General features: G+C 44.1%; 1 protein-coding gene across 1 annotated transcript in view; it reads left to right on the top strand.

Moving 5' to 3' along the window:
* The window catches only part of LOC105937061 (voltage-dependent T-type calcium channel subunit alpha-1I), a gene marked incomplete in the record, with an annotated part of 287706 nt that overhangs the window by 161761 nt on the left and 105940 nt on the right, over nt 1–20005 (top strand). Inside the window, 2 exon segments of the mRNA XM_036137349.1 lie at nt 12671–13013; nt 14574–14666. Coding sequence (XP_035993242.1) covers nt 12671–13013; nt 14574–14666 — 436 coding nt within the window.

The following is a 20005-nucleotide window of genomic DNA, read 5'->3' as shown; positions in this document are numbered from 1 at the left end:
GTTTTGTTCTACAATGTTTATGCAATTCAAATAGCATCGTCTAGCTGCTGCATTGAGCTCTATTATGGCTTACAGCTGATTGTTGTAGTGAATATGCCTCCCATACTTTGATTAGGAAGTCAGTCCACACACACACTTTGTGGAGTACTTTAAATCATTAAGTCAAAGCAGCATGTTACATCAAAAAGTATGAATCAGCAATTGTGCACAAAGCTTGCTTTTATTCTGTTCCCTATTCAATTCGATCAATTAAATTTTAATTATACCACCAATTCACAGCACATCTCATCTCAATGTAAAATTCAATAAAATCATACAGACTGATTGGTCAAAAGGTTTCCTATAGAAAAACCAGGAGAGTGCAATGAGTCTTTGACAAGCAGCTTTCACTCCTCCTGAAAGAGAGTTTTGCCACAGTGGACAGTCATGTGGATTGTTGATGGGTTTGCAGCAATCCCTCATACTGGGCCTGCATGTAGTGATGGTGGAGAGGAGAATTCCCCCTTTAAGAGAAAGAAACCTACGGCGGAACCAGTGTGAATGGCCATCTGCTACGACCGACTTGGGGTTTGAGAAGACAGAGCAGAGACATCAAAAAGCACAGAAGCACACATTGATCAAGGAATCTTTCCTATGTTAGAGAGGGTAATGGCGGATGATCTGTCCTCCTAGATGGTGTCACAGCTAACCGAATGACAGGTCAGATGTACCTACTATGAAGAGAAAAAAAAGACACAGAACAATAGGGTAAAAGTTGAAATGACAACATATAATGTAACACCGGGGAACAGAAGGAGAACTCAGCAGGGTAAGAGAAATAGATCTTGATGTCCTCCAGCAGCCTAAGTTTATATAAGCATAAATACAGAGATAGCTCAGGATAACCTAAGCCACTCTAACTATACACTTTGTCAAAAAGGCAAGTTTTAAGCCTAGGGTTAAAAATAGCAAGCGTGTGTGCCTCGTGGACTATAACTGGGAATTGGTTCCACAGGAGAGGAGCCTGATAACTAAAAGATCAGTGCCCGTATTCACAAAGAGTCCTGTCAGAAAGCTTCCATCTTGGTCTAAAAATTCCTGCCTAAGTCTTAAGCGTAAGAGCAATTCAGACAGCTGCTGAGTGACTCTGATGAAGGAAATTACAGTTTTTTTTTTCTTAGTGAGTAGGTGTGGTTGACCCCTTTGCTAGGTGTGATGCTGTCTTCTAAGAGCTGGGATTGGTTGATAGTACAAGGACAAAAAAAAAACACAAATGCGCTCCTAGTGCTCAAAGGAGAGAAATTAACCGATTAGTCTGGATTAAGAAATGTCATGATGAAATTTAGCAATATTAATTGATTGTCGCACAGCCTCAAAATGTTTGAACAAGCCTTATTTACATCCTCATCATTATTTTGATTTATTTTTTTTAGTTTTACTCGCCAGTCATTTTACAACTTCATCTATTTGATATTAATGAACACTCGTCTGTCAACCTTTTACTGGGATTGCCTGCTTGTATAAAGCGATTGTATTTTGTAAAACGACCAACATAAAATGGAGAAAAAAGGTGTAAGAAACCAAACGCTGAGAGCTATCCAGCCCACAGCTCTGGGAAGCTCTTAGATAAGTGTTTTAAAGGTAAATTGGCCCCTGGATCACAGTGCAAACATATGTACTTTGAAACGTATTGCCGAGGATCAATGCATATTATTCTCTGTTTTTACGCACCAGTCTGGAAAGTGAGAATCCCTCTGTGCCGTCGGGCCGCTGATACAAATGTCCCTCTATGGGGATGATAAAGTTTATCTTATCTACATTTTATAATTGTATGATTGTTAAAGAACTTTACGTTCTAATTTCCTCCACTGTTTAGGTGGGGGTACTTGTAGGCTTTAAATAAAATTTGAAATAGTCTTCAGGTCAAGTATCAAGTGAGATCTGCTGGTGGATTTGTGCTGGAGTCGCAGGTAATAACATATTGATGTTTCACAGTGCCAAAATGCGATCTGAAGTCTGCACCTGTAGTCTTTTACTTGACCAGATCAACACATAGTGCCCTCCTACCAAAGGATGGTTTTAGCCAATCTCTTTATTAAATTAAAAACGGAAGCAGCACCTGCTATGAGGAAGCAAAATAAGGTACGCTAGTCAAGGCACTTCTTTCTGTTCTACTATCAAAGAAGAAAGTGTGGATTCTTATAAAACAGATGTGATAGCAGCAGCTATGAGTGTGTCCTTCTGTGCTGCCATGTTTGTGTTGATTCAGCTGTGGGCTCAACCGCTCTTACTTTCGTCACAGCGGTATGTCCCACCTTAAACCAAAATTTTGGAATGTTATGGGCCCAAACCGTTTTTGGTTTGGACACAAACGGTTGAAGGCTGAGCAGTACAAAATATATTCTTGTGTTTGTGAACACACAAATACCACGGGAATTCAGCTTGCAGGCAAGACTAGGAGATAGTGACACCTGAATCAAATCAATGGCTTGTGAACAGACTTCTGTAGAGCTACATTACATCCATTTTATTCAGGTGTGTTGCACAAGGAATATATCTAAAGGTGCGTTCACACCAAACGCGAACAAGATGAATGGAGCGAGTGATTCAGAATCAGAATCAAGTTTATTGCCAAGTAGGTTTGCACTTACAAGGAATTTGACTTGGTGTTGATGGTGCAGACAAAAAATTAAATAAAATACAATGGATATATATATACAGAAGCTATATACACTCAGTAAACTGTGCGTTATTGTAACGCAGAAGCTTGTAAGTCCTGAACGGGAGAGAGAGACAGTGTACAGTTTAATTCCCAGTAACATTCCCAGTAACATTCCCATGTTATTCCTATGTTAAGGCACGATCAGAAGCAGATTAACGGTCAGGGATGTGAACGCCGCATTTTGAACTTTGCAGTTTCCCTTCACTCTATTCACCAAATTCGCACCATTCACAAACAATATCGTAGTTATTGTATCGTTGCTCAGTGTCCTTGGGAGACCATGGACACTGAGATCAGCCATGGTGAGTTGAACGGTTAAGAGGAACCGGCAAGTGGACAAACGCTCCTCTTATTTGATGGTGTGATGAAGCAAACTGGGCAAAATTTTGCCACATTGTCCACACAATTTGTTTGCGAGAGAGACAAAATATCAACTGACCAAAAGCAGGCAATCAATGTGAAAAATTCTACTTTTTCACATTTGGTGTGAACACATCTTAAGACTCGCAGGATTGGAGCTCTTCAGGACTGTAGCTGGGCATCCTAGAAGTAGAGTAGGGTGCAAACAGTCCACTTCTTGGGCATTCTGTTGATGGACATTCTCATGTTATTCATTAAATGTTAACTTAAATGAGAAGCAGGTAGGATTATTTGTATTAATGATTTTTAAATGTGAGGAAAATAATGGATAAACTCTGAATATAGTGCTTATCCAGCTATCAGTCAGACATTTAAATGTTCATTTTAGTCTTGGCTAGCCTCCTCAGAAATACATCAGTTAGAACCTGGGATTTTTAACGTGTTGTTGTTGTTTTCTCCAAAAAGTCCATTAAGAGTACAGCTAATATAACTGTAATGGTGCTGTGTGATTGCCTTGGGAGACCAAATTCTCAGCCAAGCGTTTGATTAGGCTGGTTTAGTGGCATGGAGGAACAGGGTTGACAGGAGTTTGCACTGCCAAGCCTAGTGAGAAAATAATGATCTGATAAGAAGCTTTGGGGTAGGTCATCACCATAGTAACCCTGTCATAAATGAGATGGAGACTTGAAAAGGAATGTAATTATGGGGTGCCCTACCCCTAAACAGAATTGATGCTGAGTTAATTTCAGTAATGCCATCTAAAAACAGAATTTTGTTCATGTTGTCTTTTTATGCCCCTCCACCCTTCACACCTCCACCCGTGTGAAGCATTCTAACTGAATTTAACTACAACTTTCAGGACAATAAAAGCAAGGGATAAAACAACCTGTACTCATAAATCTTTACTTGGGTGTCAATCATTTCCACAGGTATGAAATGATCAATGTCTGTCATCTGGTGAACCTAATCGTCTTCATATACAGAGACAAGTCTCCAATAGTCAGTTTAATAATGAGATGGGCTGGTGCTACTAAATGTGTGTCTAGACACACACAGAAGCAGGAATGTGTGGATTGGGCAGTGCAATGGAAAGTAAAGTAGAGAAGGTGGGTGGGTTACCTCATTTATTTTTGATATTTACCCAGTGTTCCCAGAGCTGTGGTTGGCAAAACAAAAAAAAATAAACATACAAATAACAGAAGTCACAGGTGGTCCACTGGGATTCATATCTATGAAAACGGGTTCGTTCATAGAGACCCAAAGCTGTAAAGCTGATGCTTTCTCAATGCACACATGAAATGCCAAGCGTAATGTGGATACAAATGTAAATGGCAATATAAACCAGAGCTTCGTGTGTAAATCCATGAAATGAAATAGCAAAGTAGTTTCCTTTAGAGTAGTAATATAATAAGATGGCTGTTTGATCCTTTTTTTTTAGCAATGTAAAGGATGAATAAAACCAAAAATAAGTTAAGCTAGTTTAAGAACTGTCAGGGATCAGTTCCTCCGGCTTCACCATGGACAGTTCCGGATCATTCCACTCTGCTCAGTCCCACTCCAAGCCTGATTTGTTTCACCTGCTGCTCTAGTTAGCCTGGACTCAATACACCTGCCAGCTCCCCTATATAAACTCCCTCAGTCTGTTTCCCACTGCTGGTCCGTCTTCAACCTTCAGATGCCCTCAGTCGATGTGTGTTCCTCGTCCGCCGTCTGCCTAGCATCTGCTCCCTCACCAGCTCAGCCGTCCAGCTCCAGCCATCTTCACACTTCAGCCCCAGCATGGTATAGTTTCCTGGTTTTTTCATCCACTGCTCAAACCCTGCAATAAAGACTCCTTAATTGTGGCTCTGTGTGTGGCTGAATTCGGGTTCAATCCACAAAACCCTGACAGTACGGACCAGCCAAATGAACCTGTCACCCACACAGAGCCCGGAGCTCACCTCTTCCCTGAGCTCCACAGCGGAGCTCTTCTGTATCCAGCTCCGAGAAAGCCTGGATGCTATCGCCGCAGCCAGCCCGCCTTGGAAACGGCTGAATGCCGTCAACCACGCACGGGACATTTTCAAGGACCAGATCCAGCTCCTCTCAACCCTCGGAATCTCTGGGCTGTTTGAGGAGTTGGAGTGGAACTATCAGGCTGCGCAGTCCCAGCTCCTCAACGAGCCACCTCCACCCAGACCACAGCTCACCTGCCTGTCCACCGTTGCTCCTCCCGTCTCTGCTGTCTCCGCCGCTGCTGCAGCTCCAGTCTCTGCTGTCTCCGCCGCTGCTGCAGCTCCAGTCTCTGCTGTCCCCGCCGCTGCTGTAACTTCCGCCGCTGCTGTCTCTGCTGCAGCTCCTGATGCCCCACCGTCAGCAGCAGCCTCTACATCGCCGCCCGGCTCCTCCCGGCGCAGACGCCGGACTGGGCGGCACAGAAAATCTCCTGAGGCCAAGCCTGACATCCCCGCTGAAGCCGCACCAACTGCAGCCGACGTCACCTCCCTTTCTCCGGTGAGTCGGCCGAGCGCAGATGCTGCCGCTCAGGATAGTCTGGCTAGAGCACCCCGCCTTCATGAAGATCGGCTGTGGGACTTTTTCTACGGGGACAGGGACGACCTTCTCCCATGTTGGTCCGCCCCTGACGAAACTCCCACAGCTTACGAGGCCGGGGTGCACACCGCCTCTCCAACCACCGCAGAGGTTCCCACCGCACACGCCACGGCCCAAGCCTGCGTGGGTGTGCGTGCATCCGCCGAAAGCTTCGCTCTGCCAGCCGCCGAAAGCTCCGCTCTGCCAGCCGCTGAAAGCTCCGCTCTCCCAGCCGCCGAAAGCTCCGCTCTGCCAGCCGCCGAAAGCTCCGCTCTGCTGGCTATAGTTAAGGTTCCTGCTGCGCACACCACGGCCAAAGCCCGCGTGGGTGCGCACATCTTGCCGACGCCGGCCGACGAGAGAAAAGCGCCGCCAGCCTGTGAAGGTCCTGCTGAGCCGCCGCCAGCCTGTGAAGGTCCTGCTGAGCCGCCGCCAGCCTGTGAGGGTCCTGCTGAGCCGCCGCCAGCCTGTGAAGGTCCTGCTGAGCCGCCGCCAGCCTGTGAAGGTCCTGCTGAGCCGCCGCCAGCCTGTGAAGGTCCTGCTGAGCCGCCGCCAGCCTGTGAAGGTCCTGCTGAGCCGCCGCCAGCCTGTGAAGGTCCTGCTGAGCCGCCGCCAGCCTGTGAAGGTCCTGCTGAGCCGCCGCCAGCCTGTGAAGGTCCTGCTGAGTCGCCGCCAGCCTCTGAAGGTCCTGCTGAGCCACCTCCAGCCGAAGTCCCGCAGTCCAGCGAGGGGGTCCAGGGGGACCCGCCTCCAGCCCACGCTTCCGAGTCCAGCGAGGGGGTCCAGGGGGGCCCGCCTCCAGCCCACGCTTCCGAGTCCTGCGAGGGGGTCCAGGGGGGCCCGCCTCCAGCCCACGCTTCCGAGTCCTGCGAGGGGGTCCAGGGGGACCCGCCTCCAGCCCACGCTTCCGAGTCCAGCGAGGGGGTCCAGGAGGGCCCGCCTCCAGCCCACGCTTCCGAGTCCTGCGAGGGGGTCCAGGGGGGCCCGCCTCCAGCCCACGCTTCCGAGTCCTGCGAGGGGGTCCAGGGGGACCCGCCTCCAGCCCACGCTTCCGAGTCCAGCGAGGGGGTCCAGGGGGGCCCGCCTCCAGCCCACGCTTCCGAGTCCAGCGAGGGGGTCCAGGGGGGCCCGCCTCCAGCCCACGCTTCCGAGTCCTGCGAGGGGGTCCAGGGGGACCCGCCTCCAGTCCACGCTTCCGAGTCCAGCGAGGGGGTCCAGGGGGACCCGCCTCTGGTCAAAGCTCCAAAGCCCCCAGGGGGTCGACCTGTTCCGCCGGCCGACGAAAGACCTGTTCCGCCGGCCGACGAAAGACCTGTACAACCGGCCGAAGAAAGCTCTGTCCCGCCGGCCTTCGCTGACGTCCCGCCGCCGCCGGCCTTCGCTGACGTCCCGCCGCCGCCGGCCTTCGCTGACGTCCCGCCGCCGCCGGCCTTCGCTGACGTCCCGCCGCCGCCGGCCTTCGCTGACGTCCCGCCGCCGCCGGCCTTCGCTGACGTCCCGCCGCCGCCGGCCTTCGCTGACGTCCCGCCGCCGCCGGCCTGTGCTGTTGTCCCGCCACAGTCCGAGGCCGCCGACGCTCTCAAGTCCCGGGAGGGGTTCCAGGGGGACCCGCCTCCCTTCCACGACGCTCCCGGGTTCTGCGAGGCGGTCCAGGGGGACCCGCCTCCAGTCATCGCTCCCCAGTCCGGCGAGGCGGTCCAGGGGGACCCGCCTCCAGTCATCGCTCCCCAGTCCTGCGAGGCGGTCCAGGGGGACCCGCCTCCAGTCATCGCTCCCCAGTCCGGCGAGGCGGTCCAGGGGGACCCGCCTCCAGTCATCGCTCCCCAGTCCGGCGAGGCGGTCCAGGGGGACCCGCCTCCAGTCATCGCTCCCCAGTCCGGTGAGGCGGTCCAGGGGGACCCGCCTCCAGTCTCCGCTCCCCAGTCCGGCGAGGGTCCTGCTCTGGAATTCCACGTCTGGCAGACCGGGATGAAGCTTCGACGCCCGCTGTGGACCCTGCTGCCTCGCCGGGGTCGCCCACCGCGACGCCCGCACCTGGCCCTGCCTCGCCGGGGTCGCCCACCGCGACGCCCGCACCTGGCCCTGCCTCGCCGGGGTCGCCCACCGCGACGCCCGCACCTGGCCCTGCCTCGCCGGGGTCGCCCACCGCGACGCTCAGAGCCGGAGATCCTGCCGTTCTGCTGCCAGATGGCTGCGCCTCGCCGGGGTCGTCCTCCGCGACGACCGCCTCCAGAGACCTTGCTGCTTCGCCGCCTGCCACGTCCGGGCCGTCCTCCGCCGACCCACCTGGCCACCAGTCATCAGCCAAGCATCCTCCCGGCGCACCGAAGCAAGCCACCGCTCAAGTTCCCCAGCGCTCTCAAATTCCCCAGCGCTCTCAAATTCCCCAGCGCTCTCAAGTTCCCCAGCGCTCTCAAGTTCCCCAGCGCTCTCAAGTTCCCCAGCGCTCTCAAGTCCCCCAGCGCTCTCAAGTTCCCCAGCGCTCTCAAGTTCCCCAGCGCTCTCAAGTTCCCCAGCGCTCTCAAGTTCCCCAGCGCTCTCAAGTTCCCCAGCGCTCTCAAGTTCCCCAGCGCTCTCAAGTTCTCCAGCGCTCTCAAGTTCTCCAGCTCTCCGCAGTGGCTTCCAGAGCTTTTTCGTGGCCGTCAACCCCCTGGTCGACCACCTGAACTTCCTCTTGTTTCGCCTTTGGCCTGCCAATCAAAGCCTCTCGCCGTTCGCCCTGGTTGGGTAGTTTTTTGTTGGACTCTCTCCCTCCGTCCTGTGCCTCCCTCCACCCACCCTCAGTGGGTTATCTTGATGTTTGGACTATTTTTCTTTGGTCGTCTGGGATCCGACCTTGAGGGGGGGGTAATGTCAGGGATCAGTTCCTCCGGCTTCACCATGGACAGTTCCGGATCATTCCACTCTGCTCAGTCCCACTCCAAGCCTGATTTGTTTCACCTGCTGCTCTAGTTAGCCTGGACTCAATACACCTGCCAGCTCCCCTATATAAACTCCCTCAGTCTGTTTCCCACTGCTGGTCCGTCTTCAACCTTCAGATGCCCTCAGTCGATGTGTGTTCCTCGTCCGCCGTCTGCCTAGCATCTGCTCCCTCACCAGCTCAGCCGTCCAGCTCCAGCCATCTTCACACTTCAGCCCCAGCATGGTATAGTTTCCTGGTTTTTTCATCCACTGCTCAAACCCTGCAATAAAGACTCCTTAATTGTGGCTCTGTGTGTGGCTGAATTCGGGTTCAATCCACAAAACCCTGACAAGAACCAATGGGTGGTTTTCTTTATTTTTATAAGAATGTTTGATAAAATTTGGAGAGTGTTTAAGTTATGTGTGATTCATGTCACATGAATAAAAATATATGCCATATTAGCTATATTAAGTGAATTGATTCATGGGTGCCTGGTGATCTTGCATAATTGGCGAACAAATCTGGAAAATAATGTAGCTTTTACTCCCCACAACAACTCCAGCTGTAACTTCACATTGTAGATCCCCAGCACCAGAATTATATGCCATCAAATAAAATGAATACAGTACTTTCTTCCATGTATACGCACAAAGCAATTGGGAACAGCGGCAACTCAGCCATTAATTTTCAGACCACATATAATCATAGAGCAGGATCAGCAAATGCTGAGGCACATGTCACACAGAAGACCCCAAACTTCATGAGTGCGTCAGAATCGGCTCAAAAACAGTGCATATAGTGCTTCATTTCAAAGGTTTTCATCGGTTCTTATTCAAGTTCTACGTCACCAAGTGCAAAGCAGTGGATGCGATGGTATGAACCACAGCACAGCTGGGCCCTGGAGTAGTGGACATGTGCTCTGTGCACTGAGGAATCATGCGTCTTCTTCAGGAAATCGGATGGACGAATTTGGGTTTTCATTTGCTGACAGAACAGCACTTACCTGAGCTCGTTGTGTCAAGAGGAAAATCTGATGCAGATGGGATTTTAGTCAGAGGTGGGTCAAGTAGCCAAAGAAATCACTCAAGTAAGAGTAGGACTACTTCAAAAATAGTTTTACTTAAAGGCATACTATGCAAAATTTTTCAGTTAATTAATGTGTTCCATACCGATTTGGATGATTAAATGAGTCATTTCAGGTCGAACAAAGGTTTTCTCGGCCGCCCTGGGGGTCTGTGGGGGAAATACCGCACTTGCAATTGCAAGAGCTCACGGCCCGCACACACAGAAGTCTCGCTTTACGGCGAGAACTCCATGTGTTTTTGCCCTGCCATTCACTATATGCACGCGCGAAAGCAACAACAAAGAACCGCGTGTTAACGTCAAATAAACATGCAAGCATATCGAGTTTTATTATTATTATTATTATTATCTTTTTTTTTTTTTTTTTTTTTTATGTTGGCGAGACGCTACCGCAGCGGCGGCGGCTACGGCTTGGCGAGGCGGTGGCGGTAGCGTCTCGCCAACATAAAAAAATAAATAAAAATAATAATAATAATAATAATAATAAAACTGGCGAGGCGGCCGCGGCCAATGTTCATACCTTCACTGTGTTAGTCATTGTTTGTACTGCCGTTTTTTCCACTTTTCGTTGCGTTCGCCTGTCTGCTAAGCTCAAAACAACCGCGCCTGGCTTGACGGAGGAACCAGAAGAGCTGAGCATCTTTACGACAGTGCACTTTTACTTTTGCCCTCTGGGGGGAGCCTCGCTGGAAAATCAACCCCGGTTGCATAGTATACCTTTAAGTAAAAGTGAAAAGTACCCAACCAAGAAATTACTCTAGTAATAGTTTAAAGCATTTGGTAGGAAGGGTACTCAAGTACTTAGTAACTAATCATAGCATCTCATTTAATATTGAAAAAATATGTAATCAGGCAGACAAAAATGTAGCTATCTGCAAATTCCGGTATTTTAAAGACTAAAATTAGAAAATATACAAAAAATGACATAATTACAAACTAACAAATTTAGGCAGAAGAAACACTCTTCTAAATATTTTTAACACTAAGCTTGGAACCAATACTTACAGCAGTTAATGTATAAACAGTATGTTAGAACAGTGAAGAGTACTTCCAATGACAATATCTACTAATTACAGTACATTCATGTGACGTCCAATAATCAATAAGGTCAGCAGACAGATAATAACAAAGCTTGTGTACAAACAAGTCTCATTTTAAGAAAAAATGTAGGTGTGTGTCTCTCTGGGATTTTTTTTTTTTTGGGGGGGGTGGTTAAAAACAAGGTGCACCATCAGAAAATGGATAGATTTTTAGTGCACCTTTTTATAGTCTGAACGAAAAAAAATATATATATATATAAAAAAATATATATATATATATATATATACTTTGATTGGCTGCCTGAAAAGAGAGAGACAGAAGATTGAAGGCGAATGAAATCATTGCTGATAAAAGGTGACAACAGCAACTCCCAAAGCTAAACAGTTGGTCAGACACCTCTGTGTGAAGCTTCCCTGTCACCAGTGTGAAATGATCAATAAGACTGCAAGGAAAAATGTGCAGAGTTCAACATCCAGTGCTTGGCACACCAAGTAACTACATAATATGGTCAGCCACAGAAACACAAAAGGTGGTAAATAGTGTCTGATGGTGTCAGCTCTGTGTGGCAAGTTTAAAGTGTGAATGCTTCTATGTAGTAGCCTTTTTTCTGTCTTTCACTATCTGATCTCATTTTCTTCAATTTAACCATTACAAATAATGAACTCCCTCTACATGTGTGTCATCCCATCCTTTTATCCACTTATCTCCATCTCAGAAAAAAAACTCTGCTCTGTGTTCCAATCTCAAACTGCAGAGCTGCATGAGATACCCATGAAGGACAGACAGTGTTGTTCACTTAGAAAACTCAAATAATACACAAGGCTAAGTGGCCACTTAAGTGTTTATGAAAGCATTATTTTCCTGTCTTTGTCCCTCCCCATATCTGTGTTTTATGAGTGATTTAACCATATAATCGTAATGCCAGAATTTAATCTAATGGAGCCTTAAATTAAATGAAAAACTGTATTAGCTAAGATGACTATACAAAACTCAGCTGACAAGACACAAACCCCAATTTCACACTTATTAATCTTTAATGACGAGGCAATGATGTTTTTTTCTTTTGTCCCCGAATCTGATTAATTTGGTTAACATTAGACATTGACCGACACCAAATCGTGTCTTAGACTTCTTAAAAATCAGTGCCATGTGGGCCATTTACAGTTAAATAATACAATATACTCATTGTTGCATGATCTGCATTAGCTTTGTGACTGAGGGGCTCTTAAGTCATTCACCCGGGACGTTCCAGATACTGAAGTCTCACCAATCCTCTTTTCCTGACAGCAACTATATTTTTCTGGGGTTTCTGGAGGTCAACTTCAATATGCTAGTCCAGCTTGATTAGAAAGTTGCTACCATGTCTTAAACACCTTAAAAAGCAATGTTTCTGAAAAAAAAAAAAAGAATTTGACTCAACAAATGGAACTTTGGTCTTCCTTGAATTTATGTCTTTCTCTCGTTGATGACATTTTCTTTCGGTGTAGTTTTTTAAGGGCTAAACTAACACTAATACTTTTTTTTCTTTGCTTTTAAACGTCTTATTGATAATTCTACACCTAATATAGTTCTGTTGTGGATCTAATTCATCATAAAGGGACTTCTGTCTCATAGACTTAAAACTCTTAACAATGAAATAATTCAATGTTAGTGTTCAAAGTAAAGTGCTACTTTCTTTGTTTGGCCTAAAATATAGTTTTTCAAGCTATGCACTCAAAGTTAAGCTGTGGATGTTTTTTGTTTTTTTTTTGGCTCAGTAATTAGATGTGCAGCTACTGTGAAAAAAATCCCAGTAAGATGGCACACAAGTTGTATCAGTAGTTGGTGATGTATTAAATAAAAACATAACTGTAATACCTGGGATCAAACCGAGATATCATATTTGTTTAACTTTTTATGTACAGATCTGCAATATTTGTGAAGAGTAGTATAATCATATTATTTTGGCCTTTTAATTAGCCAGCAAACAATATTTGTTCAAGCTTAACAAATTGTTCTTTCAACATTTCCAGGACTACGGGTATCAGTCTCCCTCGACCTTACTATATGGCTGACGAAGACGACGAAAGGCCTTTTATCTGCTCCTTACCCGTTGACAATGGCATCATGTCCTGCTCAGATGTCCCAGCCCGCCGTGAAGGAGGCAGGGCCTGTTGTTTGGATAAAGAGGATGTTGTCTACCGTCAGTCCATTGGATTGAGTCCTGAACCTTTGACCAACGGCAGCATTAGTATAGCTGGCCTGTGTGTCAACTGGAACCAGTATTTCACTAGATGTCATACTGGAAGCACTAACCCACACAAAGGTGCTATCAATTTTGATAACATTGCCTATGCCTGGATTGTCATCTTTCAGGTGGGTATGTAAGAAACAGTACGACTAAATTCTAATAGTGTTCTCTTTACTTTTTGTTTAAAATAGTATTTAACCTTCTGTATTATATGCTGTCCTTTTCTAAGTTCACGACAAGGCATTATTCTGGTTTTAATATCAAAGTGGGCTCAAGGATTTGACGAGCCATTTCGAGCACTTTAAGTGGTTCCATGGATTAAGAGCTTTACACAGAACTGCCTGTGAATCCCAGGCAACAGAATACAGAGTGGACTAGAATAAAAACTGTAGCAGCATAGTATTACCCCAAATGTCCATTTAAAAATACAGATTGGACTGTTAAAAAACTTTATTCTGGTCAATTTGGCTCAGCATAGTACTACAGACAAAATGAATTCATGCATCATTAAAAATATTTTGAAGCACTGAAATTCAACTGTAATTCAAAGATTACAAAAAAGTCCTTTCATGTTGATGCATAGTGGCATACAGCCTTTTGTCACAACTCAAAACTCACAATGTTGTACATATTTGTAGATGTTAATTTCCATCTATGTGTAACTGCATTACCCTAAAAACAAAAGAAGAGTTTGTTCCATTTTAAATATCTAAAAAGCCTTATACTGTTAGTTTTAGTTTCTGCAGAGTTGTCTTCAGTTGATGAAAAGTATTTTCAAAAGGGGTTAATTTCTGTTTTCTATTTGGGAATAATTTCCTAAAAACAGTGGTTTTACCTTGATTTTTGCTACATGTATCGTAGAATGTTGATATTTGCGCAATAACTTTGGTTAATAATGAATAAAACTTGATAATTTATGGTGTCCTAAAAACACATAGAGGTTTCAGTGTATGTCATATTGTTTCAGGCAATACCTTATTGGCTAACTGTTCAGTGTTTGGACCTACATGGACATCAAGATAAATAAATAAATAAATAAATAAATAAATAAATAAATATAAGGTTAAACCTAAGAATAAAACTTAACTGTCCCACTGTGTTAATTTATTTACAATCATATAAAAATATTTTTTTCTGTAATGTAAAATAGTTTTTTGTTGCATACTGCCATTAATGGGAAACATAGGCGATCTTTGCTTCTTTGAGACGGGACGTTTTTGGTAGAATTTGTAAAATAGATGTCTGGAAGAGGACAGAAAAAAAGAATAGAGAAATCAGCTTTAAACTGGGCTATTAGGTCTGATAACTATTTTTGTTTGGCAGCAACTATTTCCCAGGCAACAATTAAAGGCTTCACTAATTACTCAAGCAGTACTGACCAAAATCCAGTTCAACATTTGATTCTTAGTTTTATTAATGGAAACAAAGATTTTGTAACACATGGCAGGATAATTTGGAACAGGTTTTGTTACTTAGAGCAAAACCAGCTGTTTGACCTGATTTTGACCCTATGCGAAGCAAAGCTAATTGACTACTCAAAAGGTAGTCTGCTAGCTTTAGCTTCCTTGGAAAAATAGACTAGCATGTTGCTAAAATGTTGAAACGTTTCATTCATGCTTGCCTTTAGCCAGTGACTCAAAAATCCATGGATCTGAATTTATTGTGAACTGTCTTCTTTACTACAGGTGATCACTCTGGAGGGCTGGGTGGAGATCATGTACTATGTAATGGATGCTCACTCTTTCTACAACTTTATCTACTTCATCCTATTAATAATAGTAAGTTATGTGTTTACTTTGCTTCAATCAAAACTGTTATATTGAGTTTTTTTCCCCCAGGCATGGGGGGAAAAAACTCCCGCCATGCCTGGGGGGGGGGCATAAGTTTATATTTTGCTTAAAATAAAGTAGTGAATCTGAAAAGGTTCACACAATCAGTTTTGATCAAACGTTTACATAGATTACTTATCTGGTTGGATACAATGTTAGTTTGGGTGGTATTCAAGCCTTCCCTTTAAGGATTGACTTGTTCAGTGCAACATACAACTTCAATAATTAAAAAAAAATAATAATAATTGTGTCCAGAAGTTCAAATTTATTGTGGAATTTTTCTAATCCACACAGAGTTATACCTATACAAAAATGGTGAAATATACACATTCACCCCCACAAATATATACATAAAAGTCCCTTAGTAAGACATGGAGTCACTGTTTTTATGTTGCCTTCTACAAGCTTCTGAAATAATTCTGACTTGACATTTGACTGCTCTACTTATAAGACTTGTAGGAGTCCATTAAATAGTTGATTTCCTGTGTAGGCCCCAATTCTTAAAACCATCCTGAAGATTTTCCTAAACCTTCTCTAATCCCCACAGTGTTGGAATTATACATACAAGTTAAAATCCAACTCTAATCCAGTCAGCAAGTAGGACCTTGCCCACATTGTTTTTATCATAAGCAATCTGCTTGCCTATTCTGGCTTGAATATGCAAGAATCAGTCAACTTATTAGAAATCATAAGCCTTATTTAACTGGTTTGTTTCCTGGCTTGGTGCTGTTTTAGTATTATCCATATATTTATAAAGGGTTGGGATTGAAGCCATCCCTGACACCTTTTGTTAGCCTGTTACCATTCCTCTTACAGTTTTTATGCACATCTCATCCAGCTAGCTCTTGGCTTGAGGTCCAGTTAGAATGTTGAGGTAGTCGTCCATTTTCATTATTGCAGTTTGTGAAACGGACATTCATGATGCTGCCTGACAGTGCAGTGTCTGTAGGTATGAAAGAATCAATCAAACTTTTTACCATATGCATTGCCATTGTTGCCAACTAGCTGACTCTTTTGTTTTCTGGTGACAATAAAACATTTCCTCAGAAGTTGTGTTGCTTATTCTGCAACATTCTGACTAATTTGGTTTTCTCTGAGGCGTTTTTGGGACTGTTTTGGGACAGACACTTGGATTTATTTTGCAGTTGCAACAGGACAAACACCCAAAAAAACATAAAAAAAACCCTGTTATGAGATAGATGACTGACCTTCATAAATCTCTGACCTCAGCATTGTTAAAGATCTGTGGACAAGCCTTAAAGGTGAGGCAACGCCGGAAAGCTGACCAATTTAGGTGAACGCTTCAATTCTGCCGAGACGAGCAGTCAGACATATGACCAAAATGGAAATCCTAACAGATGGAGTAGTAGTCAAACCTGGTCCGCTAATTTTTGTTTTTGACTAACGTAGATGCTGTTATATGATCCTCCCAACTTGGAAAAATAACTTTTCTATGTATAATTAGACCATGGTGCAAGAGTTAGGGAGGTTGTCCTGCAACCGGCGAGTTGCCGGTTCAATCCCCTGCTCCAAGGTAGGGCAAGACACTTCACCAGCATTGCCTCCTGGCAGTGGTCAGAGGTCTGGTGGTGCTGATGTATGGCTGTCAGTCTGCCACTGTGGCACACTGTCTGTGTGTGAATAGGTGAATGACTGACTGTAGTGTAAAGCACTTTTGGGTCATTGGACTTGATAAAGCACTATACCAGCCATTTAACATTTAACAATTAATTAAAAGGCTACATTTGTAATGAAAATAATGCCCATGAAGGCTGAAACACACCTTTCTTATCATTATTTTTTTTGCCTGTTTGGAAAATTCTAAAACTAATAGTCAAATTTTAAGAATATTAGATATGTCAAACACAAATTGTAAAATGTGATCATGTAAAATGGTTTGAAATCTTTTTCGCAATTGACATATATTGATTCTGCCTTTCTCCTCTGTGTCTTACCTGCATGCTTAGCTATACGCGCACATGCACAAATCCCTGCACACAAACGCAATCTGTCAGTGTCACACTGAGAGCTGAGCCCAAATCCCTAAAGAATCCCCCCTTTTGTTCCCATAAAACACTTTTTAATTCCAGTCCTTTAGCTTCTCTATGCGCGCCACAGTATGCTTTTATGCGTGCGCGCTGATGCGTGTTTTCCTCAGTATATTTCTGTTTAAGCTTGTCGGAGAGTACTTAGATGTGTATGTGGAAGTGTTATCATAATGCAGCGTGACTGCTAGCTCCAGCTACTCTGCTACCCAGGGGCTGTCTTGTCTTTTTATTAGACTTTTAATTGCCTTGCCTTCTGAGGCAGACACGAGCCTTTCCACACTTTTACTCCCTCCTCTTTCCTCACCGGTACTCTCTTCATTCTCTAATGTGTCACTTCTCCTAGTATCATTCCATCTCCCTGAATCTGTCAATCTCTGCTCCCTGCACTTTCCAAACATTTCACACTAGCAATGGATCCCTCTAATTCTGCTCTTCCTCTCTCTCGCTCTCTCTCTCTTGCTATCTCTCTCTCTCTGTCCATCTTCCATACCCCATTCTCCTTTGAGTTTCACTATTCGTTGTACCTCCTATCCTTTTCTCTGTCTTCTGCCAGCCCTCTAACTATCTTTTGCAGCCTTCTTTTCATCTCTGCTTTCTCACTTTGCTGTAGAAGCGGGCACTATTCATGTAGCTGTCACTCTACTATTTATTGTCAGCGAAGCAGAAACACATGCATATACTGTCACAAACAGAAACACTTTCAGAGTTATTTTCTTACACACACATACGCACAGGCAATTCTCCCGGTCTGTCTCTTGATTTGCATTTGGACATTATCCATCACATCAAACAACCATAAATGGCCTCGCCATAGACATTTTGTGATCTGATGGCTGTCTTTTGATGTGGAAACATTGTTTTTGAAGGATGAAGGGAGGAGGAAGGAGAGGAAAGAAATAACCAAAGGCAGGAGTAAGGATTTGTGGAAATTAAAACGGGAAGAAAGATGATGAAATTTGTGAGAAAACCGAGGGAAGGAAGTATAGCCAGATATGATCTAAGGATATGCAAGGGACAGTTGAAAAAAAAAAAAAAAGAAAGATGCCAAGAGGGCTTAAGAGAGCAGGTTATGAGCAGGGATAAAACGGGAAAAGCTGACATACATGCAGGGAAAATCAAGAGGTGATGGACTGGAGTTTAAGCTTGAGATCTGAAAAAAGGATTTGAGGGTGAGTGAGGCGATGTGAGCACTCTCTTTGATGTCAAATGAAATGCCCTTAATTAGAGTGAATCTCTCAGCATGTCCTGTATGGCGCACATGCTCGGAGCAGACACCCTGATCACGGGATCTGGTTAACAAGCGTGTCATACAATAAGATGCGTGCCAAACCCTTCAAATTAAGCCAATGTTATGTTACACCAGGATATACAAAATGTACAACACAACATCCCAGAAACATAAATCACAATCAAGAAGTTGATTGGCATAAAACAGCAAAATTTAGGCAGAAATGTGAATTGACCACAGGGAAAATAATTAATCATATTGAGCAATTTAGCAAAATCCAACCTTAAATTGGAATGCATTTGTTTAGCCACCGTACACTAGGCTGGACAAGGACCCTTTTTTTTTTTTATCTCAAACCCCTCTTCCACCAAACCAGTTACTCTGCTGAACTGGTGCTGGTGTTTACTTTGTACCAGTTATTAGTATTTCAATCACAACATGTGCACAACTCTGGAAGCAATAAAGTGATTCTTATTTAGCACCGAGGCTGAGATGACAGAACTGCTTTTTTGGCAGGAGTTGAGGGCAGGCTTATGGAGACCAGTAGCCTATAAAAACTTTGCGGGTGCTATATTTAAATCTCTGGAGTTAGCTATTGTTTTGGATATGCTCAAGTTAAAAAAAAAAAAAAAAAAAAAAAACAGGAAATCAACAGCAATCAAAAAGTTAGATTAGCCTCAAGAAAGCACAAGTTCTGTGTATCTTATTTTACCACAGTTCATTTTGTCATGCCCTAACATGGGATTCAGGTGGGTCAATGCACAGCTTAGATTTGCAATCACAGACAATATTTGCCATTATTGCCATTTCTGACAATCTGTCTGTTTATTAATATTCTTACTATTACGAAAGTAGAGTTTGACTGCTATTTTCCCAGCACTCCAGAGATACGCTGATTGGAATTATAAAGCCTTTACAAGCATCAATTGTTGTTTAAAACAGTGTTATTAAATTAACTAGGTGACATTAGGAAATCTGTTTGCAGGAATGCTGAGATTAATAATTTGGTCTGTGTAGTTAAACTGCCACCAAAATCAAGGTTTGGTTCTTTTCAAATGCTACCTAAGGCTGTCTCTAGTGCATACTTTGGCTAAGCAATAGTAACTCAGGTGGGAAATCTTACTAATAAACAAGATGGCTAAAATATTAATAGTTTTATTTGTTGGAACTTACTTTTAGAGAGCTGCACTAAAGACTGATATGCTATGGTCACCATGCCTCCAACGACCATTAGACGCTACCTATGTGCCGAACAGTTGTTTGGGAGTCATGCCTGGGGGAAAAATATATACATATTTCACCATTATAAATGTAAAACGGTTTATTAAACTCTACTGGGACATTAACTTCCATCTTCCATAGGCCTGCTGAGCTATGTCAGAGTGTATGGAATTATACGCTCTTTTGGATATCAGTATACTGGCCGTTAAAAATCCCTCCAGTAAACTGAAAATGGGACATCAGTGGGTCTTTCAGACAAATCACCACATAAATGGTTTACCAGTCCCTAGACTAAAATATCATAGACAACCTGCTGGGCTAGCTGCAGAGAAGAGAACATAAAAGAGAACCCTGAAATCTGCACAGTCTAATTCCTGCATGTCTGTTTTCCCCACCTTTGAAACATCTTATAAAAGCCTAAGTGCTATTTTAATTATCAAAGTACTGACAACAGCTGTAATAACTAAATTAGTTGTGATTTTGTCCCAAATACATATTTATCAACATCTGTATTCAAATTGAATGCTAAATTGTTGTTTTTTAATCCACACCTAAAATTGTGCTACTGCAATTAAAGATAGAGTTTTGTCATAGAGCACATCTTTATCAGGTTATGTGTGAAATTGTTCCACCTCTGCATCTTTTACATGTCAGGGTTTTGTTTACCGATGAACTCAGGACGCACACACGGGACTAAAGTTTGAGTTTTTATTGAAGGAAGTATGCTGGGTGGTGAGTGATGAAGACCGGAGGTTCAGGACTGCAGAAGGTCAGGGATGAATGTGATGACA

The sequence above is a fragment of the Fundulus heteroclitus genome, chromosome 5 (assembly GCF_011125445.2).
Source record: "Fundulus heteroclitus isolate FHET01 chromosome 5, MU-UCD_Fhet_4.1, whole genome shotgun sequence".
NCBI classification, from domain to species: Eukaryota; Metazoa; Chordata; class Actinopteri; order Cyprinodontiformes; family Fundulidae; genus Fundulus; species Fundulus heteroclitus.
Note: the sequence above shows the minus strand (reverse complement) of the source record. Positions and strands in the feature narration are given on the sequence as shown.